Here is a 27,695-nt window from a genome sequence, read left to right as displayed (position 1 = left end):
TCAGTCATAATAGTCACAATATGATTCGATACAACAGGAAGCGCAATTTCCCAGGATAATCCGGTATTGTTACATAAACGTTCAAACGATCATCTATGAACGATATACTCGATTATATGCTCGTTTCGCCTGGCATCTTGCAAGTAATCATCAGACGGGGGAGAGATATCGAATATATACGATAAAGTTCCACTCGTGGATATATTTCAACAAGTTTGCAGGTGTGTGTTTGTTGCCGAATTGTAATTGGTGTATAAATGACAGATATAACAGAGAAACACATGACCAAACTGCCAACAGCTGCTAACGATGCCAAAGGCGCTAATAAATACTGCGGTTATATAATTTGAATCGAACGGGCGCGAGAACACGATTCGACACCGGCCGAAAATTGCCGTGGAAGTGTGACACGTGCTCCGCCGCGGCTCGAATCCGCACGAATCGGCGATTTATCGCGATTTATTCCGGCACGAGAGCCGCGTGCGCACGTTTCGCGTATTGAATACACGGGTGGCGCACGAAACCGGAAGAGAATAACGACGTCGACGCCGGACCGAAAACGTTTTCCAGGCGATGTCGTGAGTTATATCGCGACTAGTCTTTTCCTCGCGCGTGCACCATTTAAATTTCCTCTGCGTACATCGCGTAGAACAGGGAGAGCGCGTTTCGCATAACGTCTCTTCGCTCGATTATTTCGCGTAAATTCGCCAAATATTATTAGTAACGGCAATTTAATTGTTTCTCTCTCTTCACTCGGCTCTGACGTTTATTTCTTCTTATCGATCGTTCCCGCGAGCCGCTATTTCTAGATCATCTTGACGACACTTCCTTGTACTACCACTTCTTTCCCCAACTAAGTCCAGCGTTGCGCAATGGTGAACTTTATTACACATTTATCCATTATTACTAATAATATCTCGTTACACTTGGATAAAAAAAAATTCAAATTAGATTGATGAGAATTTTATTTGAATGCTTCGTTAGTTCGAAATACGCAGGTAGTTTATTTCCAAGTCCCTTCATCACCCCGATAATTCATTTACCAACATTATCTGAGATTTATATATCATTTTTATAAATACTTAATTGTTTGAGATCCGAAGTTTTTTCACGCGTATTTCGATTTTAATTCGACAAATAATTTCAATTTATTTTCAAGCGATAAGTTTTTGCTAAAAAAAGGAGAAAGAAAAGAGATTGTATGGACTATCTAAGACGAGAACGTGCGACTCTTACGCGCACTGCATATGCACGCGCGGCTCGATGAAGAGTAACGTGCGAGTGTGACGGCGCACGCCGCGCTACTGACGACGCCTGGCGTCGCGGCGCCACGCCGTGAGAGATACTCGACGGTGCGTGCTGGCGCAGGCGCCATCGACACCGATTCGTTGACGCGTTTTTCCCTTTTCTTCCTCTCTCGTTTCTTCCCTTTTTCCCTCTTTTTTTTTCATTTTGTTACGCATGCGGGTGTGCGTTCGCCTCCCCCTCCCCGCCCCCGCCGAATCGAAAGTAAGGTAAAATGATTCAGTGCCGGCATTTCTCGCGCCACAGGAAAGCGCGGAATTCGGCAAAGCGAGGAAAAACCGGCATCTCCGAATGTTTATTGCGACGTTTTCATAAAATCTCCCGGCGAGAGAGGGATTTATTAAGCGCGCGTGGAGAAAATGATAATATGTCAAAAATGTTGGGAAGGATTCATGTATTTTCCACGGAAAATGTATCTTGAATTAAACAAGATAATAATATAAATCCCATTATAAATTTAGTTGTTATTCCCTTAGCCAACGATCGATGGCCACACAAATATTTGTACATCTAAAAATGTTTGAAAAAGTTCCTTATTACAACTTTATAACAATACATCATAAAATAATTATTTCAGCATTTTATTCTCCGTATATTGTTTCACGAATGGATTAATGGACGAGTATTATTTTAGCATACATGATTTAAAGATGAAATAAACACAGAAATAAAAGATCTCATAATTCATGCCTTCAAAACGAACTACCGTATTTGCGTATATGCGACGTCGTTTGAGTCTGCGGGAAGATTTACTTGGATATTATCGTAAATGGTCAATTCGCTTTTGCATATGTTTCGCTGTATTTGCATATGTTTCAACGACACAATACGACGGATGCAAGCACGTAAATTTCATTTAACTTTTCTATGCTAATATTCCTCCCTCTGAACGGGACGCGCGTCCTCCCGCTCGCGTCGTGGCGTGAAGCGGAAAAAAAATGCGTACGAGATACCATTTGCATTTGTAACGATGCGTTCTGAGCACAGCTCGAGGTCGCGGCGAGTGTTGAGGGAAGCCAAAACCAGAGACAGCTGGTTGCGCCTCTCTCGGGTCTCCGGAGTGGAGACATCCGGTTCTGACGAGCTGGAAACTCGTCAAAATACACAAATCGCTAGCACGTCCCGCACGCGGCGTTTTCCCGCGGGAAGACGTGAGACAACGAGACAAATGGCGGGAATGGAAACGTTTCTCTCGATCAACATCAACTCTCTCTTCGCTGGAAAGACAACACGGATAATTAAAACCTCATGGTTTTCAGCTCACAGAAAATATTGCATTTCCTGACCACATCGTGAATATTAAAAATTAAATAATCTTTCTTTATATACTTTACATTGCTTTTGCATAGCGTTAATCTTTTAATAATCTTTTAATAGCGTTAAGCTTTTATGAAATTTTCCTAAAGCAATTATAATAAAATGTCAAGTCAAAATCGATAAAAGAATAAATATCCTTCTTATAGAATAAAGATTTTCGCTTCATTAAGTATCTTGATAATAATATAATTTATTTCGCTTTATGAAATTTCCTTCGAGTAAAGAATTTATAAAATGTCATGCTCTTAATCAAATGTCAAGTCCGACAAAAGAATAAATATCTTCCTAAGAGAATAAGGATTTCCGGTTTATGAAAAGTCTGATTAAAAATCCATGACGTACAATATTTGACGCGCAAAATTTTACTGTATACACTATTGTTCGAAATCTTTTACCGGCGTATCGATAATATTCCATCAACGCGTAATCCACATCGGACAAAACAAACCGCATGTCCGAATCGCCGTAGCCGTGTAACGCGCTCTCCGCGTATCGGTTATTAAATATATTTCCATTTCCGCGGCACCAAATATTGTTCCATTATTCGAGAAAAACAACGTGGCCGCTGGTTTCCGCGCTCGAACAAAATAAACGTATCGCGTATCCGTGAAAGGGAGAGAGAAAAAGAGAGATGCTTTTTTTCCCCATATCGCGCATTAATGACCACTCCCGCCGTGGCTCACGCGATAATAAAGCAGCGGGCGGAATGATCGTAGGAATCAATGCGCCTTGTTGTTCGGCTCTGACCCATTTCCGGTTTCGTCGCGGTCCATCGCGATGTTTGGTGCGCGCGCGGCCATAAAACGTACCGGCGACCGTAGATAGTAGGTAGTCCCGGTAGTAGCTGCACACGGTTTCAGCACGGAAACGCAATTCGCGGGACATCCCAGACCGAGATGTTACATACGTATGTCCGTATCCACTATTCGGGACACGTAACGAAATACACGATGTCCTGTACAACAGCGTCAGCTCCTCGCATTAGCGACCCATGAAAACGCACGCATCATCGTTGCTGGCTGCTGATCGAAACGAGCCCACCCCCGCGTCTCCACCCCTCTTGAAAATTCCTCATACGCATTTGCGAATCGCATGCGATTCGTGCTGCAAATCAGGCGACGCATTGTTACGCGAATACGTAACACTTTCGTGAGTAATCACGTTGATTTGTTAAATTATTACATTAAATGAATTATTCTCTACGTAGAATAATATCGTTATACTCGAAAAAGCTACGGAAACGTCAAGTTTCAGGAAGACAATCACGTAATAATTTCGTTCATCTAATTTTATTTGACATATTTCTCGTATCTAAAAATATATATTAAATGATTGTATTTATATTCAAAGTACATGAGAACAATTTTAGAAGAAATAAATAAAATAAATATCTTTGTTATCTATCGTCATTTATTCTATTAATTATCAGTGAATAGAATTGTGTGCCTGCACGCGAGAGATAGACTTATTCACGATATTTATTAAAGTAATGTTCCCGTTTCGCAGAAGAAATATTTGTGCAGCCAAACTTGGATGCGTTGAAAAGCAGAAGTGCACTTTGCGCTGGTGCATTTCGGCGTAACATCACTGCAGGACGCCTGGGTATCCGCCCTTGACGGCCCTGCGGCGTCGAATGACAGGACGAGCGGGTCAATGGAAACGAGCAATTCGATCCTGCCACTGTCGACGTGTACTTCGAATGGCCCTTGTCCAGGAATAATTGTACATGCCTAGATTGCCTCGGCGAGGAAACGCGACATTAGTGCAGAAAAAGTGAATAAATTGATTCAAAAATCAATATCATGCGTGCATTCTCATTTTAAATCCTGAAATTAAATCTCTCTCTTGAATATTTTAAATCCTGAATATATTATCCCCGAAATTATAATTACCCTCTTGTTAAATCATTGCGTTGTAAATTATGTTACTCTGTAAAACGACAGATGGAATAAATCTCTGCTTTCACTACACCTACATATGAATTAATATTGCGTTCCGTTACTTCGTTTCTCCGTAGTTTAAGTGTGTGTTTGTATATCGCCACTTTTATTATAATATTTATTACTTCTATTCCCGTTGTAGTTTCCCGAATTTTTTCCCTTAAATAGTTTTTTCCCGTATGAAGTGCATCTCTGTTACACGCAATGCGGACGACACAAATGCGCGGGATCGCGTTTCCGTTACTTTAAAATAATATGGCAAAAACCGTCGGATGTCCGCGCAAAAGCGGCGATTAATGTTGAAACAGTGTCGATTGATATTGACTGCGATGCAATAACCGACGGCGATGCAGGCGACGCCGATGCTGCGCCTTGCACCGCTGCAGGGAGGACGAAATACGAATGCGCGCGTAATAGTAGTAGTCGTCTGGTGCATATGGAAATCAGACCTTTCATCGATCGCATCGGGCTGACGTATCGATCGACACACGAGACGACGTTAGCGCGCCGGGCCGGATGAACGCGACCTGGGGAATAATGTATACTATCGGAATATCGACACACTCTGACAGATCAGTACACACTGCCCCACTTTATGCGGCGCCGCGTCGGCGAAAAATTAACTATTCATTCGCGCGAATAACAACAATAGCCGCCGAATGAAATATCGAAAGATGGATGCCAATTTGCGGAACCCGAATGTTCAATTGTTTCCTACGAGAATGTACTCTGAAAAATTAATGAGGAAATGTAAGGCTGAAGAAGAAGAAGTAATCGGTAGAGATAGATAAATTTCTATAGATGAATATTTAAGCAAATTAAATTTCTTTTTGTTGATCATTATATTGAAATTTTAAAGAAGCTTGAAATGATTACAATGATTGGTTTGTTACCTATTTACATTCGCCATTTATTTACATTCACATTTAATGCATCAAAGTCACTTAGTTTATAACGTTAACTACCTCGAAAGTTTGTCATTAATAACGTGGACATTTTTATCAGCTTGGTTTTTGTGATTAAAGAAATATCCGGTTGTTCTATAATAACTTCATCAGAGTATATTAATTTATCCAGGACATTGCTAAATTCGCAACTCATGTTTGAAAATGATTCTTGGTGGCAAAACATTAATGCGATGCGGTATTTAATTAAAGATCTGTCAACTATTTCACCTGTACAGCCAAAACAGAGTTATTAAAATGCACGAGAAGTTTGATGCGCGCGAAATGTATCGATTAATCCAACCGAGACACATTCCCATAATAGGAAAACTTTTCACTGCGGGACATTATGCGGCAATTCGATACGCAGTGCTAATGTGATTTAATGAGTGTCGATCAAGGCGGCAAAACATGCGACTAGGTCGAGAACGACGAACATTCGGAAATGCAGCAGCGCGTTAACGTCTTCCGGTCAATTAAGCTTCATTGTGTTGCGAAGGAAGCGGAAGTGATATTAGCAATATTACAATTCTTTGTGCTGACCTTGTGTGAGTTTAAATGTCGAGGTTGTTACCCGAGTTCAACCCTCGCTTAGGCAGGCTCTTTGAACCACCAGCATTAATTTGACATAGGATTATTTTAGCTATTTGCTACATAATTTGAATAAATTCAAAGCAACAACGATAGAAGTGTAAAATCGATTTAAATTTTGTTTGTTACAGAGAGAATATAGACTGAATAAATCTCGAATAATAATTTAGCGTTATATCTCTCTTCATTAGACGCTGACAATCTTAATTGAATATATGTATATTTAATTTATATATATATATATATATATATATATATATATATATATATATATAATCAGACTCTGTGTAACGAAATTGCCAACATTTATAAGCAATAAAATCGGTTATCAACGTAATTGAGAAGGAAGAATATTAGAAAAATTTTAAAATAAATTATAAATATATGAACAATTAATTATATATTTAATTGCTCACGTAATTATACTTAAAAATTTTTCTAATACTCTTCTTTCTCAATTACATTGATAGTCGATTTTATTGCTCATAAATGTTGACGATTTTACACAGTCTGACTTCAAGCGCCATATTTCACTTACGCTATTAACGATAAACTCCTCGCATTCTGTTTTATTGGCGATGAACTTTTTTTGTCTCATCCAGGCACGAGCCTGTAGTTGGTTAAATCCGGAGGGCTGCGTGATGTCGTGCGTAAGTGCAAAAGGTTCGTTGAACATAATCGCCTATCAGAGGGGAGTTTAACGCGATTTCACAATCCCTGATCGCAGTGGCGTAAAAACGGATATAGCCCGGTATATTATCGAAGCACGACGCTACAACGGAGACCTATTGCCGGGTGCATAATTTCGGTCGGACCTCGTTTTATGCATGAAACATACGTAAAAGGTCTTCCGCTCCTCGTAAATGCTATTTTTGTAAAAATAAAGTAATCAAAACTATACAATGTCTTCCCTCACATTTCAATTTTGTCAACGTAATATGTCATTCGTCAACGTAATACGTCATTCTTAATACAAATTTGAGAAAGATTTGAAATTTTGTAGTTGTATTAATGTAATCTTTTCTGATAATTATGAAAAATATTAATTATGAAAAGAGTTAATACTTTGTGGAATAACAAAAGACTAAAAGACAAAACAGTATATTATAGTTAGATGTCATATGATGTAAAAAAGGACGAGCCTTGGGGCTCATAAAAATCATTTTGTTGCAAGATACTAGTAGCAGTGGTTACTTCTCTTCGTTACTTTTAACCTTTCTGAACTTTTTACGGGAATGGGAATGTGTTTCTGTAGCACAGCTTTGTGTTCAACAACGTATAAAGAAACTTAAAACCTGGTAGATTATTATCCTCGAGTTTCTATCCTTTTCTCCTGTTTTATCTCGCATTCGAGCAAAAGAGATTTAAGCAACGTAACAATGAAGGCAACATGTGAAGTCTACATAACTCATAATAATTTCTGGCAATAATCTAGATGAAACATAATACATCATACGAAATACAAAAATATACACATATTAGTGTGTATTTTGAAAATATTCTTTAAAGATAAAATAAACTCATAATAATTTCTGACAATATTCTAGATGAAACATAATACATCATGCCAAATACAAAAATATACACATATTAGTGCGTATTTTGAAAATATTCTTTAAAGATAAAATAATTTATAGATACAAAATAATTTTTTTTTCTTTATAATTAATATAATAAAAAAACTATTGTTTTCTAAATATTATACAAATATTTTTTTTATATATAAAATATTTTCCGATTCTAAAATAACAAATTAGAATATTTTATCACAAAAACAAATATAATAAATATATTTTAAAACATTTTCTTTGGTTATTATTCTTATCCTTATTAATCAGCTTTTCCAGATTATTTACGATACATTTAGAAATCGGAAAATTTTCTAATAAAAATTATGTTAATTCAATACTTTCAAATAACCGAGCAATGCCGTGATAAACATACATTGAAAAAATTAACGACTACCAAGCCTCGCTGTTTGCGTTATATTCAGATACAATCGCCAACCGCCGACGCAAAAGAAACTACATCGTATCACGGGCGTGTATTTTGTACTATCAAAGGTCCAGCACGCACGCGGATATAACTGCGGCTCGTAACCACATCGTACGAGTATCGACGCAGGGTGCATTTCGATTTACGCCGGGCGTGTAATTTACTTTTATCGCGCCGCGAATCGACTGTACCAAATGGCCGGTGCCAGCTCTTATCTATCGCGAGAACCGCCGTAAAACGACTCCATCTTGAATTTTGCATCAATCTCGATCAATCGATCACGAAGCGATGCGATGCAATGCAACGCATAATCGAACAATTCGCGAGTTGCATCAGTAAGCGCGATCATAATCCAGTTGCGAGGTGAGAATGATAAGAAATGGTTCGGTAAATATGTAACTCTGCTTTTTACGAGTCCAAGTTCGCTGTCCGATTATTTCTGGCGCGAGTGCGAACAATAGTTTATTGTCGACGCGAAGTCTTGCGAAAATATTCTGCGTGTGCGGAAAGGCAAGACGTATCCAATCGACTTTACTTGCGATCGCCTGGAAGAAGAAGAAGCTAGAAGAGCGCCAAGATAATTACCATCGAGCGGCTGGGAATATTCAGATCTTGAGTGTCACCGACATCGTCGTCTCTCAATTTTCCTCTTCCCAACCACTCGACCGCAATGTTTCCTTTGTCCTCCTAGCATTCCTAGCTCTCCCACTTATACTCCGACGTCTCGGGATTTCACAAGAATGTATTCTATGTGTGAAATATTCGATCTCTCTGCGAGGGAACGACACTTTGAAGCTTTAAATCAAATTTATCGCAGACTAAAATTATCTAGATTGTAAAACAATTTGTATTAACCTCACATTTATAATTGCCCAAAATTGTCAAAAACAAAATGACCAACAATTAAATGAGTAGATCTTACTGGAATGGTTATAGAATTTAATAATAAATGTTGTATATTATAGAATAAAATTAGATATTTTCTTTTTCGCATGTGAATAAAATTAATGAATGATGGACAAAAGAATTAAATTAAAATAATCTATATATCGAAGATGCATCGAAGATTCGCATCGTAATTTCGCAAGGAATATGAGTCGGTTCAGAGAAGTCAAAATCAAACTAATCTTACGCTTGAGAGACGGCAGAGCGGGATAACGAAGCTTAAGTCATTTCGCATCGAGACGATGATCATCCGAGCCGTCGAACAAGTGATGCACCGCAATCATTATTCCTTGACAGGTAAAATATGCGCGGGGTCGCGACGTGCACGATCTAGTATGGCGCATCGATTTGTTGAGGCTCTCTTCACTCACGGAAGGCCTTTAGTTAAAACCTGATTTACGACACGAATTCCACGATATGCGGCTCGTATTGATAGTTGAATAGAGTATCTACGGCAAACCGAGAGTGCACTTTCGGGATTAAAAGCCGTAATTCGCGGTGCTCGATTTTCCGAAGAACAACGCGTACACAAATGTTCACTATCGAAGCGAAAATGGCTTGAAAATAACTTGAATCGACGGGAAGGATTCGACGCCATCCAATAATATCAGTTTTTACATGAAAGTTAGATAATAAAAAGGATAAATTTTAGCAATAAAATAAAATATAATATATAAAATAATATATAAAATAGATTCTACATCATACTTTCTTTTATTCGAAAGGAATTCTTCTTTGTGCAATTAAAAGTAGCTTTCTTAAGAAAGATTTAAATATTATATTTTTTTTAAAATATGAGCAATTTCATTTTCATATATTTAGAACATGGAATTACGTAACGACCTAAAATACAAATTTCATTCAACTTTTAATATTTTCGTGCCTTTATACGAAAATGTGACGTTACACCTATAAAAAAACGCGATCGATTCTTTTTGGTGTATCTCGGAACTTTGCAGGAAAAAACCTTTCCGCGGACCTGGCTAATCCCACGGGATAAAGCTCTCCCCATTGCATTAACATAGTCCCGGGGATGATCCTGCCTCGTTTGCACGATACTCTGAGAAACGATCTGATAAGAACCGACCGATCTCCACGCCGAGGCCACTGGTGAGCTCGACAGCAAAGAGAGAAGGGTAATTGTATTTGCATAGATTCGAGATCGGCTTTGCTTCGTGGATTAACGCGTCGTTTGACTGCAGTTAGTGATTAGGCATAGTTACAGTGTGGCTGATTTAGTAGACGCAGGAGATTCCAGAGAAAGCATTACAGCGGCGTATACAAAAGAAATTACACTACCGGCAATTATATTCAACACTAGAGAATTGGATGACTTATTTATATCGGTTGATTTTAAATTTTTCTTGCGTTGCAGCCATTTTTTCAAATGAGTATTTATATATACAATTTTGTATGTATGTAGAAAAAAATGCAATTGTATTGTATCTTCTATAATATTATATTTTATGCGTATGAATCAGTTATTTTCAAAATGAAAAAGTATGTAATATTTTTGTTAGTTTAATCAAAAATGCACATATGCATGTATTTAAATTAGAAATTTAATTCTCTGCATGATTTTATATATCGATTAATAGTTTGGATTATCAGAGCAATATTTTACGAGAATGTCCTTCATCGCAAGTGACCTCTTCTTCCTAAGCAATTATTCTTTCAAGTATAATTCAGAGATACCTTTTTCGCGGTTCTCGCGGTTTTTATCTTACCACTTTACGCATCGCGTTACACGCAAAATGTTCGGGGACGCAAACGCCGCCACTCAGGGATAATCTTTCAAGGTAGGGAAAACCGCCGCGGTCAGACGAGAGACAAGCCCGCCATTACCGTATAAATTTTCTCAAGAGTACAGTGTGTATCTCCACTTCCGAATAGGCGTGCCTACGTTCGTTCGCGGAGGATTTGGATACATTCGGTTGTGTTTCGACGCGAGGATCTGCCTCTCTTCTTCATCCGTCTCTCCCCGATTTTTATACCCTCCTCAAAGGACGTGTAACTCGGCAAGTGTTTCGGCCGGGAACTCGAGTGGGTACTCTCGTGAACGGGGATTCGCCAAGTTTCTAAAATGATGCAGGGAAAAGCGGTGTAGGCGAGAGAGGCTGAGAGGAAGGTACGCAAGAAAGATTTCACGACCCTTAATCTGGGTTAGATCTTCGAGCCCCGAAGGCTGTCATTTCCTACTAGCATACCCTATTGTCTTTAGGCTTATCTCTAGAATCGTTGAGAACGTCGTGCAGCTGGAAGGAAGGAAGTATCGAAGTTTTACGACCCTATTTCCGCGGATCGTCGCGACTCGCTAAAAGTCGATAAAACGCTGGATACGAAGAGTCGTGTTCGAGGATACTGTTTGAAAAAAATAGTGATGTGACACAGGTCAGCGTAAATAAAGCTAATGTGAAACCAGTAATTAATGTGTTCCCAGAAGCTATCATTAAGATAAATTTGTATAAAAAAGAAAAATTTTTAGAGAAATATAAAATGCACAAAAAAAGAGATACAGTTGAGAAACTTCTCATCTTTGCAATTATTTATATCATCTTTTCCTGTATGTATTTTATCAAAATATTATATGTAATAATAACAAAATGTGATAAATATTTCTGATTTGCATCATTAATTTGCGAAATTAATTTCATTTTTATAATGAAGAGCTTTTAAACAAAAAAGAATCGGGCCAAAATCATCTTCGTTAATAATATGAACTCTTCTCCCTCAGATAAAGTCTTCAAGAAAAGAGTTTTTCGATGATCGAATCTTTCTGGAGATAACGTTAAAGCGAGATGTCAGAAAATCGATTTCATCGAATTTCCCTTCAATTCTCTTCATCAGAATCTCGAAGAAAGGAACTTGGAGCTTACTTGGAGCTTTGCCCTTCGTTACAAAACGCTCGTGAACGTGTTTCAAGGGTCCCCTGTCCCCTGTCGGTTGTCCCCTGTCTTCGACAAGGTCAGGTCGAGGAAACGGTCTCTTGTCGGAATGCTTGAAGGACCGTCGTTTGATAGGCCATCTTAATGAAGTGCCCTCAGGAGGCGACGTGAGAAATGACCTTTTTCAATGAGGATAGCTCCTCGCGATACTCGGACGAAGAAAGCAATCGCTGTTACTTATTGCGAGATAAACTGGAAGATTCGAGGAAAAGAAAAAGAAGAATTAAATGTTTCTTTTGTCATGCAAAAAAAATAACTGTACATTTGATAGATGTCTAAAGTAATATGCCTTGCTAATTTATTTATTATGATTTATTATAATTTTTGTATGTATATATATCTAACGTGAAACGTCTTCTTTTTAAATATATTAAAATTTCCGCGAGTCGAGGATATCTACAAATAAAACGCTAGCATCTTCTCGTAGCATCTACGAGAATCGCATCTGCTAAAAGTCATCGAACTTCCGACGATTATGGAACTTTCCTCCTTATTCGCGGGATTTATTTAAAGCCGTTCGTTGAACTGTTTAATTCGTTAATTCCGATTTAACTTTTATCGCGAACTTTGGCGAAAGAGCGCGCGCCAGAAGAGAAATTACATTTCCCTACGGGGAGAAATCCTATTTTTAAGATTGCGCAGCTTGCCTTCTCTCCCTCTCTCGCCGCACCATTTATCATCGAATGTTCAAACGTCGAAATTAGCACGAGTATAATTTATTCGGCGACTGTGCGAAAGTCGCGAGTGAAATGCGACGCGATGAATTTATCAAGAGAAGCCAAGAAATTCGAGGACGTCAATTTCGTCGAACTGTTGCGCCGCTCTTTCGCAACTGCACTCCGTTCTCGGCGTTAAGCAGCTGCTGAGATTTATCGTCGTGCCGGTTCAGTCGATAATTAAACCACCGTAAACCGGAATAGGGGGATGACGGCGTAAACGGTCCCTCGAAATCACCCTTACGACAAAGTCGCTTCCCTGTACGCCATTGTACGCTAAGAAGCAATGGATTTCGCGATCGACAATTTACACCGTGAGTCATAGGTGTGAGTCCAACTGTCGGAATTATCAAAAGTGCGATGTACTTTTTCGCAATAGTTGCAGATAAGTCGTAGGCAAAATATTCAATATAGCCGGCGTAAAACGGAAAATTTATAGTTCCTGTAGCTGGTGTGAGCGCTCGTAAAAGTGCGTCGTACGTACTTTGATAAAGGAAAATAGAAAGAGAAAAAGATACTATGACGACGGCATCGAGAATGTTGCAAACATCGCGAGACACGTAACATTCTAAAAGTACGCTCACCAGAAAACAACGGATTGGTCTCTCGTTGCGACCTTCCTCTCGTAGAGATATATTGCAAATAAGATTACGCGGAGATCGCGAAACGCGGACGCGACCCCTCGATAGTCGGTCCTCTCGAAAAATACGCGTGCGAGACGAATCCCGAAGAAAATGGCTGAAATTCCGGCGCCTTTACCCTACCATCGCGTCGCTTTGGATGCTCTTGCGTTAACCCGGGAACCATTACGTTATCCACTTAACTTCTTCTAGTATCGATCCTTCACTGTGTTTTATTATATTCTTTCTTGCTCGGGATATACAGCGTGGTACGAGCGGACATGTTTACGTAAATGGCGATCTATTCGACTCGAACGATTTATCGTGTCACGTCGCAAGAACAGCGGAGTGCGCCATTTCTTAGATACGCACGTCAGCCAGACAAGCGAAATTACGAGTCGTCCACGAAAATATTTTTACTCGAACAAAAGGACTCACTGGGTATATTATATTTCACGTCACTGTGAGATCCGACCAAAACACGAGCGTAATTTCTTCCAACAAGTAGGCCATCGCGTTCATCGCTTACCTGCAATCAAACGAGAAGAATTATTATTAAATTATGCGCACGAAACAACACGTGAGATTAAAATTATTTGAGATTTTTGTTTTAGAATCACGCAATAATGCATTGCCGACCGATAGCGCATTGTTTCGTGAAAAGTTCCCCAATTCGAACTTAATCGGGACTTTAATTGCATAGACCGAGCATTAATTACGAAGCAAATGATAAAACCTGTATTTCGCTCGTCTTGATGCACACGCACGCGATAATCGAAGAAATATGACCCTACCAGTAAAATAGCGAACGTTCTCGCGTATACACGAATGTCTTAGGAAGATAAGACAGAGATTTCACGATTTCCGTTTGGTGGAAATTATCGCGATGATCTCTGGCTTTTAAATTGTACGCTAATTCCATTTGAAGATCAATCGAACCGTTTTTCTCAAATAATCAGCTAATCGAGAAGCAAAATAATTATTTTCAAAGTATTTATGAATACAATATTATTCACGAAAATATGAACAAATAATACCTTGGATATCCTCTTTAAATATATTTTCACAAAAACAATATCAAGAAAGAAACGAGAATATTTAAGAAACAAGGATAAATATATGAATTGACACACTATATAAGATGTAATATTTTTAAAAAATTTCCAAAGTTGTGTAATTTTAATTCAATAGCTGTAAAAAAACAAATTATCCCAAAATAAATGAAGGAAACTAGTTGATTCCCGAGAAAAACTCAAACCTGACTTATCCGTTGACGCGATAATTACCTAATGGAAATATCCCTCGGGAGAAGGACGAAGATAAACGGTAGGGCTATTGGTGGGGTAATGGTGGCAAATTCAAATGTATCGCCTAAATTATCCGACTCCTAAACGTGAGTACGGAAAGAAGAGGACGACGAGAGACGGACTTCACCCTTCGCTCGTAACTCACCCTTGTTTTTGCGCGATGCAGCGAGACTGCGAAGCACGGCGCCTGAAAACGTTTTAACCCTCGGCTAACTCCGCCTAGCCACTCCCGAGGAAGAAAGTAAAATAAAAAGCTACTCTAACGTGCAACGATCGAAGGTCGCCGGGCTCGCGCGAACACTCGCGTTTCTAATCGGCGATAAGCGAAGGGAAAAGCAAAAGCTTCCTCCCCTCAATGTAAATCTCACGCGACGCCCTATCGCATATCTATGAGTTTGTTTATTAATTATCGCGCGCCCGTCTGTGCGACTTGCCCCCTTCTCGTTTTCGTCGCAAACACCCGTCGTGAAGCACACCCTAAAATTCCATTCTAATCGCGAATGCCCGGTAAGAGATCGCGATATACGCACCCGCGTATGCCTTCGTAGATGGCACAGATATGTAACCAGGATCGACCATTAATCGCGAATTCGCGGGTAATAAACGGAAGTTGATAAGCTACCTGCGATTCTAGTCGAATAAGCACGAATTAATTAATCAACAGATTGTTGTGAAGAAAAATATAATGTATATAACGTGTATATTAGATAATGATATGGTATTAAAAACATCTGTTGTATTTTATATAATATCTAATTGATTGCATGATTAATCATTGATATTATTAATTATTACCAATTACCATTATTAATTACAATATAGACATTGCATATATGCATATATTAATTACAATATTTTTAATTTTATTATTATATTTTTAATTTTATTATTATATTAGAATATACATTATGCTTTTATACAATTTATCAATCGTTAAATTGATAGGATAACAACAGCGTTAACGATTTTCGAAAGGGCTCGATGACGCAATTGTTACCGAAATCGTTTCATTAATCTTCTCGGGGATACCCTACCACGTTAATTTTACGTGATTCAATTAGTCGCAGCTCATTTTCTCCATCGTGACTACATTTGGAGGACTACCCTTTACGAGAGCCGTATTCTAAAATTAAGATGAATTTTGCGGCTGTTTATCTCTTATCCGGTCTGTGCGGATGCTCGCGATATATTTACTCACAAAGATCTCGTGGGAGCAAGCGTACGTCAAAACGGCTTTCAAATCGTTACAGCGCAGCCTTTTCTAGTCACCCCTATTTAACTTCCCTCAGTCAACAAGAAATGCACAGGACTATTCGAAAATCTCCGCGATAAAATGTCGTGTCGTTGACACGATTTGACAGTGATTTTTGGCATATATAAAAAATATAGAGCGAAAGATATATGTATAAAAAGCCAACTGTTTATCTGTAAACTATTTTAACTTATTTAAAACATTAGAATTTTTCTATAGCAAATTATGAACAATTTAAAGATGTTTTGTATGTACAATCCCAGCAAAAGTAGCTGAAAATCAATATTGACGAATATATTCACTTTTGGTGTATTTTGAGTAATTGTGTAGAATTTACAATTTGATCTTAGCTACAGTGAAGAGATATATTTTTTAATATTTATTGCGTTTTTATTGAAATATTCCGAATGTTGTTAATCGAAATGATTAACTTTTATCAGAGAATTTCGCCTTATGACAGATACATGGCTAACTTCATTGAATTATATTTAATATCTTTTTAATCAGTTAGTACTTGTATAATATTATTGACCAAATATTTCCTCTGTATTTAAACTTTTGCAAATTTTAAACAAATTCTGAATATTATTTCTCTGTGTTTAAACAAATTCTGAATATTATTTCCCTGTGTTTTTGTCATTTGAATCGACGTGGTTATACGTTTCCCATAAGAACACATGTTAATTCGGTGCAAATTAAAATTCTTATAACTTGTGAACGCTTTGCTGAAACGATTTAAAAGTTGTACTGAAGATTCTAAACATATGTAAGGACATTCTGTACAATTTTCATTATTTAAATTCTCAATATTTTGAAAATAGGTACAAAACATCCTTATAATGCAAAAGGCACAAATTGTGATATACAAAATGTTGAAAGAAGCTTATTTAAAGCATGATGTATTTGAAATTTTTTGCAATATTTTGTAAAAATGCAAAACTTTGAAAAAAAATAGCAACGGGGATTTATCTAATCTGTTTAAGTATTTTTTTTAATCCGCGGATAAACGTGTGCATGTGTCTTTGATAAATATTAGCTTACGAATAATTGCGTTTGCAGTAGCACGTTGCAACTGTTACACGGCTGCGTGGCGTATATCCGGTTGTACAAATGCACGCACGGAATGCGAAGCGTCATGAAATATGCTTTCGAATAGGCTTTTCTCGTGGGCGACATTCATCCGTATCTGCTGGCGCAATCAACAAAAGCGCGCATCCATTCGCATAATTAAGCGCTTATTATTAATTAGCCGCTTCCAGCAAGCTGACGCGACAACCGGAAACGAATAGGATGTCAAGGTGTCGCAGCCGTTGATCAAATTTGTCTACTTTCTCCCGTCTGTATTCACTTGGTCGCGACGCTCGTTATTCAAATTACACATCGAAAAATTACAGCGTGCGATTAACGTTTATTTTAATATACGTAATGTTTCAACGTAACGTTTTCGATACTTTCGACTTGGCGCAACATTGCCTATTAACGAAAGCAAATGAATGTACGATTATATTTTATCGATATCATGGCGCGTCATTAATTTCCGTAAATACGTATCAAATTAGGAAATATCAAATCGCAATAATCAAATATCAACATTTACATGATATAAAATACAACTTACTAGTTTACATTGTATTTATATAAACGGTTATAAAGATCAATAAATGTTCAGCTTTGTAATTTCCTTTCACTCAATTTGCGATATTGTATTAATTGCCAAAACTTATTTTTCGTTAAAATAAAAGCTATTTAAAATAATAAATAATTTCGCGAACTCTATAGACTGTTTAAAATAATTAAAAATATTATTAGCTTTAATATCCCTTTATTTAACAAAAATTCAAATTGCTCTCAGAGATTTCTCATTAGATAATAATAACAATAATAAAGTCATAGGAAATCTAGATCTGTCTGTATGGATTTTTTTGCAAGCATTGTATTTCAGATATCTTCACATTAGAACGTCAAGGCGATCCTCGTCCATTTTGGCACGCACAGTTAAGACCTCGTAATCCCACGTGTCCTTCCACATTTCCAGCCAGTTTCTGAGTCTCTCTTATCACCGCCGTTCTTTCCCCTTCGCATCGCCCCGCAAATAAATCCTTGCGGTCGCATCCTGGAGGGGGATTAATACGCGGCCCAATTAAGAAGAGAGGCCCGAAAGAGCCGTTAATTTATAGATCAGGATCGTGGGGTCGAACGAAACAATTATTGTCCTTTGTTCCCATCCTCGCGCCTTGTTTTCTGCAAATTAAAATAAACGGCGTGGATCCAATCACATCCCGCAGCGACGCCCGCTGCTTTATTTTCGAGCATCGATACGCTAAATAGCCGATGTCTACTATCGCAATTATCCGCAGGAATACGAATCGCGTACGTGCCGATGGCACGAACGTGATGCGTTTCTTACCAAATAAGTTGCGGATCGGCAAAAAGAATTAATTCGAGCGTTGTCGCACGTTCGAGATATCGTTTCTGAACGTGGACAACTGGAGGCGGTTAAAGAAACTGGAGAGAAAACGGATTCTAAGCTACTATCGAGGAAGAGAGAGAAAGAGAAGGAAGACCACTGCCTGTAGGAGATAGTTGTCGCGGAGGATCTCGACAAACTGCCCTACTCGTGGAGGACCCTTGTCTTCTCGGGACTCGGAACCATTCTACGACACGCAATAAGTCTTACTACCAAGTTATCAGACAGGTTCGGTTGAATCGATGGCCTTTAAGACATCTCGGAGCGTCTGTCAGCCGCTCTTCCATTAGACGCGTTTTCTATATCGAGTAAAAAGCGTCGTCGCGCTGAAATTTCTTCTTCGCTGCAAAATTCTACTGTCGGAATGGCTGAGTAGCAAGATTTATTATTCTACTATCTCTCGCGACTCTCTTCTATCCAGAAATTTATCAGTGGTTTCTTCGTGAACGTTTTATCCTGTTTTTCAGTACGGATTAAATTCTTAGGCAAAGTCGTTGAAGCAATAACTCATTAATAATCAAAATAATTTTAGTATTGATAATAAAACAAATAATAAAACACTATTGCTAGCGCTCTTTTTTCTTATATATAATATACAAAATATATCTTAGAAATTAAAATTATTTAAAAAAAAATAAAATCTTTAAGTATCATTCAAAATTATTTTTATAAAATATTTTTAAGTGCTTCTAACTCGATCAAAGTTAAAATTTTCCGATAATTGTATGCTAAATATATACGTCATATTATATATTAAATATTTAGTAGAGCCTGGGATCGGATTAAACAAGTCGACTATTTCACAAAAAATTGTAGAAACCTTTGACATTTCTGAAAGAAGACGCGCGCATAACATCTGGGGAAAAAGGAAATAGTTATTTTGTTTAATGTAGTCTTGAATTTCGGAAGTCTAAGTTCTAATCCGAAATGCTCAACGGTGACGGAAAGATTCTCACTCGCGGTGAAGTACGCGATTTCTTTCGAGCTTCGTGCGCGACACGACCAACTCGACGCGAAAAACATGAAAGACATCCGAACACGATACTCCACTTCGGGAATCTTGACGACGGCGCGCTGCCCAGGATTTCCGCCTTAGACGGCGGAGAGAATAGTGTTCTTAAGCCGCGCAAGCGAAATATATCCGCCGTCGTGCTGCTTTCAGGCCTTTTCCCTGCCAGCGAAGACTCGCGAAGATTCCCATAAGGTTTCCACGAGGAGAGGATCGCCGTTTTTTACCGAAGAGAAAATCCCTATCGCGCGAATCTAAAGAGTCTCCGATCTGAGATGAAACGAAATCGACATCTGTTAAATAATCAAATCAAAGCGCTAAAAATATATGGAAGCTGAACTTAAATTCAAACTGTGATAAATTTTAATCCGCACATTTTTTTAGAATATATATTCAATTTTTTAAATATATATTTAATTTTTCCAATCTGTGAATGAGAGAATTAATTATCTAATATCATTTTAAAAACGTTTGCATGTTTTAGCAATTTTTTTTGCTTCTGAATAATATTCTCTTTGAACAATGTCTCCCTCTCTCCTTTCTCAGTAAAGATTGCTTTCAGAGAAAAGCACCATTACGAAAATGCATTACTGATATGCAACGCGTTATTACGGAACGCGTACCTATAGATATCGATACGGAAGATGGAAAGGCTTGAAAGCGCGAGGTATGAATAAGACCATAAATTCACAAATAGCGTAAGGCGACCGCGTGTACAATCGAGATACTCTTGCAGATTAAGTCACGAACTCTCTCGGTCAGGCCAGGTATATTTATCGTGCCTTCGAGTGCGTTCCACGATAGTTACAGTAAGCATACTTGATAAATGGAAAATACCTTCGCGAATTAAATAAGCGTATTTGGTGAACAACATTTCTTCGCGAAAAGAGAGACGAGTTTCCCTTAATAAAGAACAGTAGCGGATACACATTCATATCATATTTGCATGTTACAAGTGAAAAAAAGAATAGCTTCCTGATTGGATATACACTAGAAGTGAGAGGGTTAAACAGCCCCTACGTGTTTTCGCAGCGATTGCAGCAGGAAGGGCCACGATTGGCCATGTCAGAGCGATGTCCACGCGTGACGTATGGGGAAATTAGAAGTTTCGTGGCAGTCCTCCGCGAACTAGCCAACCGGACAAATGGATAGAATTCAATGCCGACGAACGTTTCCGTAGCTCCCTTATTGCTCCCCCGGGATGTTTCCCGAGGGATGCCCGCCGAAATTAGTCCATATTATTTTGGTGAGTGAGAGGCGCGAGGGCGGAAGCGGTTAGACGAGCAGTTTGTTGCCCGAAAGACGACGGGGCGTCGATGGAGAAAGACGAATCGACGCTCTGGAATCTAAGGGTGGCGATGCAGGATCTGATTTCGCACGTTCTTGAATAAAAGAACCTCCGGGAAAATGCTACAGAAACGTAATTCGATACAATACATAATTGTCAAAAATTTAATTTTCATACACGTGTCGCTATAAATAATTAGATTATTTCCTGTCATTTATATTCAACTACCTTCCTCTAATTAACTACAATTCGATCTTAAATATTCGAAAAGACTTGTACATAATTCAATTTGCGTAATTTAATTTGTAATTAATTTATGTAATTAATAATTGCATGTAATTTAATTTGATTTAATTCAATACATGTTTAATGCACTCGCATTACGAGTTATTCCGTTATTGTTTCTAATCAGGATCGATTGCATATTTTAAATGCCGGTATCGATCCGGTCATAAGACAAAGCGTCACTCGCTCGTTAGGAAATCGAGACGCTGGAAGGTGGCAGCCGCGTGTCGGGGCTTTAAACATGATGAGGGCACGTCGTATCGACCGCAGGACCCAATCTCCGTCCCGCATTACTTCCATCTATGTGTCTGGAATACATATAGGACGCGCACGCTCGTTGGAGGCATATGTGCACGTCGATTTAATCGTTACGTAAGTGCATCACGAAATGCTGGTCGCTATCTCTTTGTGAACGAGGGGATAATCGCTCCAATTAAGCCGCTTTCCCACGGATTCCGCGTGCATACGTGCGTGCATACATCCCGCTTGATGCCTATAAACGATCGATATCAATAATATCAGACGATATTGTATATCGATATCGAGCAATTTCGCGGGATCTTTCATCGCTTAATAAGGCCGAGTCGAGTTTTGCCATTAATCTTCATTTGCTGGATCTCGCAGCAATGATCGAAGATGAAGCGCGTTATTTTCAGGTTATTTCGGCTGATGAGCAGATCAGGTCGGGATAAAGATTGCAATTCGGCCGACGCGCGATAATGCTCGAAAAAAAGAATCTGCGAAAGCAAATCGACCATCGAGCCCGCTCGCTCGCGTCTCGTGCCGATGTATCGGATTCGCATTCGTTTTTTTTTCATCCTACTTTTTTTATATATAACAGGTATAAAAAAAATATTACATTCCGCTCACCGACAGTATTGGTTATTAAACGCTTTTGAATGAATACTGCATGAGCGCACCGTGCTCGAGAATATACCGTCCGTATATTATATCCACTCGCGCGCATGGATGCGTGCACGCACTCGAGTACGGTTCTGTTAAATAATTTTTTGCTTTTCACAAAGTGAAAAATGTGATATCCGCAAAAAGTAATCCGCTTGTCCGAGCGGTAATCGAATGAACCGTTTAGAGACCGGACATACACTCGATCGCAAAAGTCTGCGAAATCTAAGGAAAATGTGAAAAAGCATCGGGACTAAAGCTCGCGCTCGATCGATTTATTTGGATTGTGGTGAGAGATACGCTCGAGACGAGAAACTGGAGAAGGAGAGGAAAGAGAGTCGAGCGACGTGTTAAGAACGTCGTCTAAATATACGGAGCTGACGAATGATCCCGCGGGGCGAATCTGCAATTCGTTTTTCTCGCCTTTATTCTCGCGTGCAAACGTCGACCGTTTAGCGCGACAACGAATCAGATCGCTGCTCCACCTTTCTCGCCCATCCTTCCACGAAAGCGTTCTTTCGCTGCGATTAACAAGATTAGCCAAGCGCGACTATGTGCTTCTGGAAAATGTAAATGAAACGACCGCGGAGCAAATGCAAAGTGACATATTGAATTTCTTTAAATTTTTAAATTTGATAGAACATAGAAAAATATTAAACAAATGTCTACAAATATTTTGTAAGATCTTTTCAACAATAATACGAATCATCGACAGTCATGATTTGATTATGGTTGTCCAAAGAATCTTCGCAAATTACACTTTCGGAATTTAAATGAGAAAATATCGTCTTTAGTTTATTTATCGTTTAATTTTTTTAATTATAATGAATTAAATTTAGTTACAATTATCAAATTGATAGTGTTGGCAGATGAATTGTAACTGGATCACTTCGTACAAGATAAACACGTAAATTTGTGCACGTGTACACAATACGTACACACACATATATATATATATATAAATGTGATATCGTTCTCTTCAAGAATATTAAATATCTCTCGCAGAATGTTACGTTTGTTATTGTTATTGCGAAAGTTAACATTATTAAACAGATTTGCGCGACAAAGCAACAAGAAACTTGTAGTCTTCTCTTCTTCGGATATTTGATTCTAGAGAAGTCTAGAGAAGTTTATAAGATTTGTGTTCTATTCTTATACATATACATATACGTACACACACGCATATACATGAACGGGTGTCTAGACTCTCCGTTTACCACGGAAAAGTTCAAAATTACCTTTCTCCGAGTATTACCTACAGCGTTCATTCATCATTCACAACCTGTCGTCTAGACTGTGACTGTTTCAACTAATTTGGTCCGTGCATTTTTTTCGCGAAGTCAGCACCGAGAAAAGCCCATAGTTCAGTTTGCTTCTGTTTTGAAATATTTCCAATTTGTTTTCCTAAAGCAATCGATAATTTAAACAAATCAACTTCTTCTGTCGTATGTTTCTCATCATTGTTTAAAGTATATCACTATAACATTAGAAACAATAAAACAGAAAATTTTATTAGAATCCTGATATAATAGAACGATGAGGAATTCACACAAAAATTCAAAAAACAAAATATCGCGAGTTATTTTTAATTTTTATATTTCTCTCTAATAATATTTAATAATTTGTAATCGTTGTACATAAGTAAAGTGGGATTACTTACACTAAGACTATAGTGACATAATAAAGGTATGATGGTGGCGAGCGAATGTTTAACTAAAAGTTAAACTATACTCGAGAGGGCATTATTTACTAAGCTAATGACCAGTTTCCACGTTGTTCGGCAATCAAGCGAACAAAGGACTTCCGGTCACGTCGACAGACCGTCGAGGACTCCAACGCCATATCCAGTTTGGACTACTCCTTCACGCCGCAACTTCGCTAACAGTAGTGACGCTATGCAAACAGCTGTACCTCCCTCGCTTTTAAGTATGTGGCGTTAGGAATTAACGGAGCATACATGATAATGGATGTACTTAGAATAATATAAAATATTTCTTAAAAAGAAAGAGACTTTTGCGATATAATTTTCGATATTTCCCCATGTTTCTATAATTTCCATAATTTTTTTATTTTTTCTTCATGTGTCTTATATGTCTTTCTAACAAAAGTGTGCTCGCAAAAATTTTTATCTGTGCTCGGAAATAATAATTCTTACGGCAGAAACGTGTAATCTTTTAATGCAACTATGGGTAATTTTAACATCATTTAATATGTAATCATGCGCATTTAAAAGATCGTTTAAGACTATCAAAAATACAGTAATAAATCTTCTTCTATAATATTTTGTTTCTCAACTAATGATGCAACAAGAGTAACAAGATATTAATGATCTCGCATTCAAGGCAAACATACGGATTTCTCCAACAAGCACGAATACGCGCATATATTGGCGTATGAATGAAAGAGCTCTTTCAAAGACAGATAACGAGGTAGCGAAAATAACGATATGCGCGATACGAAGCGTGCAATTTCCTAATGTGGCCATTCTGCCGATGGCAGAAAACATCTTTGATTATTCGCGTAATAAGCGAACGCGCGAGCTCAAGTGTTAATGGGCATGCAATGATTATCCGAGCGCAATTAGAAACAGTAAGAAGGGCCCTCACTTTGGTATACGAAGCAAGTTTTATTATTTCGCGAGATTTTCCGCGTTTTTTATGTCCTGCAACAACCACAATATCTCTCTACCAAACTATGTTAATGATGCACAGCCGATTAAAGGTTTTAATTCCGTGATTACGATCGCTCTCCTGGACATTTTTGTTCGCAGAGACAAAAATAAAAGGCGAGCTTGTTGATCATTAAAGTCGATCTGCTCGATGAAAAGTCACAACCATATTGCTATGCACTTAGTCGAGCGAGAAAATGCATACTGCGCTCGAGGGATTGAACCTCCTCGAACACTGGAAAACGAGTGTGTGTCTCGTATTTCTTATTTTATGGAAGATAGCGCGGTATTCTGCGGAAAATGCGCAGTAAGTATCCTCTCTGTCTCCGAGGACTCGAGGAGAGGCTGAAAATATACATCGCTTAAGAGGAAAAAGAAGAAGAAAGTACACGTACCATGAAATCGAACAAGGATACATAGACATTGTTGATCTACGAGCAACGCGATCGTAAATACGCTTCAAAATAATCGGAAAAAAATATTTTGAAATAAGTAGCAAGAGAGCTTGTTCAATGTTTCTGAAATTTTTAATATAATAATTATTAATATTACTATCATAACATCTTTTGATTTCATTTTACATATTGAGCCTTAATATTCAAAATTGATGATGCTCCTGTCAACGAATTTAATTAATTTAATTAAGTTGACACGAGAATTTTAGAGAGTATATATTTTTTAATAAAATATACAACTAGAACAGTTTAAAATTGCCATAAAATTAAAATAACAAAGATTTGTTTTTCCTCGCACGAGGAAATTGCGAAACGTCACGACGCGCGTACTTTACGACGTGCTTCTTGTTTCTAATTTAGATAAATAAGTGCGAAAATAAGCGGCAAAACCTACGGGCATTTAGCACGGCGTTGGAAATCAGTCGCGTTTACATAATTTCCGCTCGAGTTAAGAAAAGTTTCAACGATCCATTTTTCAAAGGCGCACACTTTAACGGCGCTTCGATAAGAACGCGCTGATAGAACAATTTCGCAACGAAGCGCTTCAAGACCCGAGGTATAAAAGTACGCTTCCACGTCGTGAGACGCTACGATTCTCTCAAGCACGTTGACCCAACATGAGCCGATTTTTCCTCTTCGTGTTGTTAATATGCGCCGTTTCAACCGCGTATCCATGTATTATAAAGGACAAGGTACGACGAATCATCTTGCCAAATAGATGGGTAGTGAAAATTATAGTATTACACCGTAATTATGTGCTAATCTTTCTTGGTCGTTCCGTCGTAGGGAAAATCGGATATTCGAGTGATCGATATAGAAGATTTCAGCACAAACGATTCCAATTCCGTAAGTAGTTGATCACATCACTCTTTAGCATAATCTTTCGCATATCGTTGTAACTTTTGAAAAATTATGATACCTTTCGCCTCAAAATATTGCATTTAAGTCTAATTATTTATTTCTGTTTTATTCTACATTATTCTAAATATGTGTTGTACCATCAATAACATCAATACGTATTTTAAAAAAAGGACGAATATTCGGATATTCTGACTTTACATCTCCCGGACAAAGGAAACAAAAAACAAACTGGTAGTCAAAAAGGGAAAGGTCACTGCAAAAAAGATGAAGATTGCGACTCAAATTCAATTTGTTTAGCAAATACTATCTGCGGTACGTATAAAAATTTTCTTACATTAAAAATTGCAATCAAATACGTCACTCGAGGAAATGTCACGAACTAAAAGTTTCTTTTTCTGGGGGGGACGCAGTAAAGGGAACACGGCGAAATTTAGATTCTCTGGAAACGAACACTAACCAATTAAAATTTCGACGATGCAATAAGGATCAACAATGTCCTCACGTCTCCGCACATGATGACAGTTATGCCGATAAAATTTTTATAGAGTAACCTCGTTTTCCGCGAACAATAAACGCGTTTGCATCAATCGAATGATTGATTTCCCATCATCGCCCATATCCAGCGGATATCTGTTTGCTTATCTGTATTTCGTGCGCCGAAATTTCCCACACTGCACATCCATCCATTGTCGACGCATGAATATAACATAAACCCGAAAATATCGAACATTTAATGGCGGCCCGACCGCGGACGCTAGCCTGTGTAGTAAAGCGGTTAAGTTACATTTTACATGCGGATTCGTAACGTCAACGCAGAGAGATACGATCGACGTTGGCGTAAAAGCCCGCTTTTCCCCTCTCCCTCAAAAAACAAACAGCATCGCCGAGGAAACATATGGCGCCGTACGATCGGGACTCATTAACGGCGAGAGAAGAGGAGAAATACGAGAGAGAAACTGTAAGAAAAGAGGAAGCTTAGCCCTCTCGCCGTAAATTTAGCAGGAACAACCGCTTTCGTCTGCAAGCACTGCTTGCAACCCCACCGTAACCACTGCTTGCAACCCCGGTCGAAACAGTGCGACGTCGTTGAAAAACCTTACTACGCATTAGATTTACACTCGAAATCAATTAGCTCCTAATTGATGAGTCGACGCGACACGCTCGAGTATTGTTTTATCGAGAAACTTTTGGATATTGGCGACGTGCCGACCGTAAAAACTAATACCGATATCGCTTGGGAAATTCTTGTCAGCACGAAAGATTTTATGTAGAAAGAACTATTGTGATATATAAACGACAATAGATAGTATATAGGTGACGGTTGTATCGATAAAATGTCATAACGAATTATAAAGTAACGAAGTAATGTAAAATAAATAAATCGCATATCTACAAATTATATGTTTTTGCAAAGTTCATCAATTATTTTTTGGCACGTCAACTTTTCATGCTGAAATAAATATCATGTCCAATAATGTATAAGGAATCAAGTGCTCATCGGTCAAGGAAGAATTGTCGGTCTTAAGCAAGCAGCCAACTTGGTATCTCGTAAAACCTCGCAAAACTCAGCGGTGGCGGAAAGATTTACGATTCTAGCAAGAGGAGCGTAACATTCGTAATATCCTTTCTTTGCGAGCAGAGGCGAACGGTGATTTTTCATACGGGCCATTCTTCTCTCGTCACGAAGTTTCGTTTAATTTTATTTTCATACGAAAAAATGAAAATCTTCGAAACACTGTGTAACAGCAGCAGCATCCAAATCCGAGAAGATTTGCACACCGAGGGAGAGACGGTCGTAAATATTTGCGCAAGCCGTTGACGCGGCGTCTGATGGCACGCGCGGCCAAATTTCAGCATGTCAAAATATTTAAAGTCGAGAGTG

At 38.3% G+C, this 27,695-nt stretch overlaps 2 protein-coding genes across 5 annotated transcripts in view; one reads left to right on the top strand and one right to left on the bottom strand.

The window, feature by feature from the left end:
• The window catches only part of LOC105258023, a 328,244-nt gene that overhangs the window by 137,526 nt on the left and 163,023 nt on the right, over window positions 1-27,695 (bottom strand). The gene's annotated exons all lie outside the window — the stretch shown is intronic.
• LOC105258022 lies at window positions 25,447-27,200 on the top strand. The gene is made up of 4 exons (XM_011269065.3): window positions 25,447-25,644; window positions 25,739-25,798; window positions 25,984-26,125; window positions 26,224-27,200. Exons 1-4 carry the CDS (start codon window positions 25,570-25,572, stop codon window positions 26,361-26,363), a joined length of 417 nt encoding a protein of 138 aa, XP_011267367.1. The 5' UTR covers window positions 25,447-25,569; the 3' UTR covers window positions 26,364-27,200.

The sequence above is a fragment of the Camponotus floridanus genome, unplaced genomic scaffold (genome assembly GCF_003227725.1).
Source record: "Camponotus floridanus strain SB8 unplaced genomic scaffold, Cflo_v7.5 scaffold5, whole genome shotgun sequence".
Classification (NCBI taxonomy): Eukaryota; Metazoa; Arthropoda; class Insecta; order Hymenoptera; family Formicidae; genus Camponotus; species Camponotus floridanus.
The sequence above is the reverse complement of the archived record's forward strand: the minus strand, read 5'-3'. Positions and strand labels throughout refer to the sequence as shown.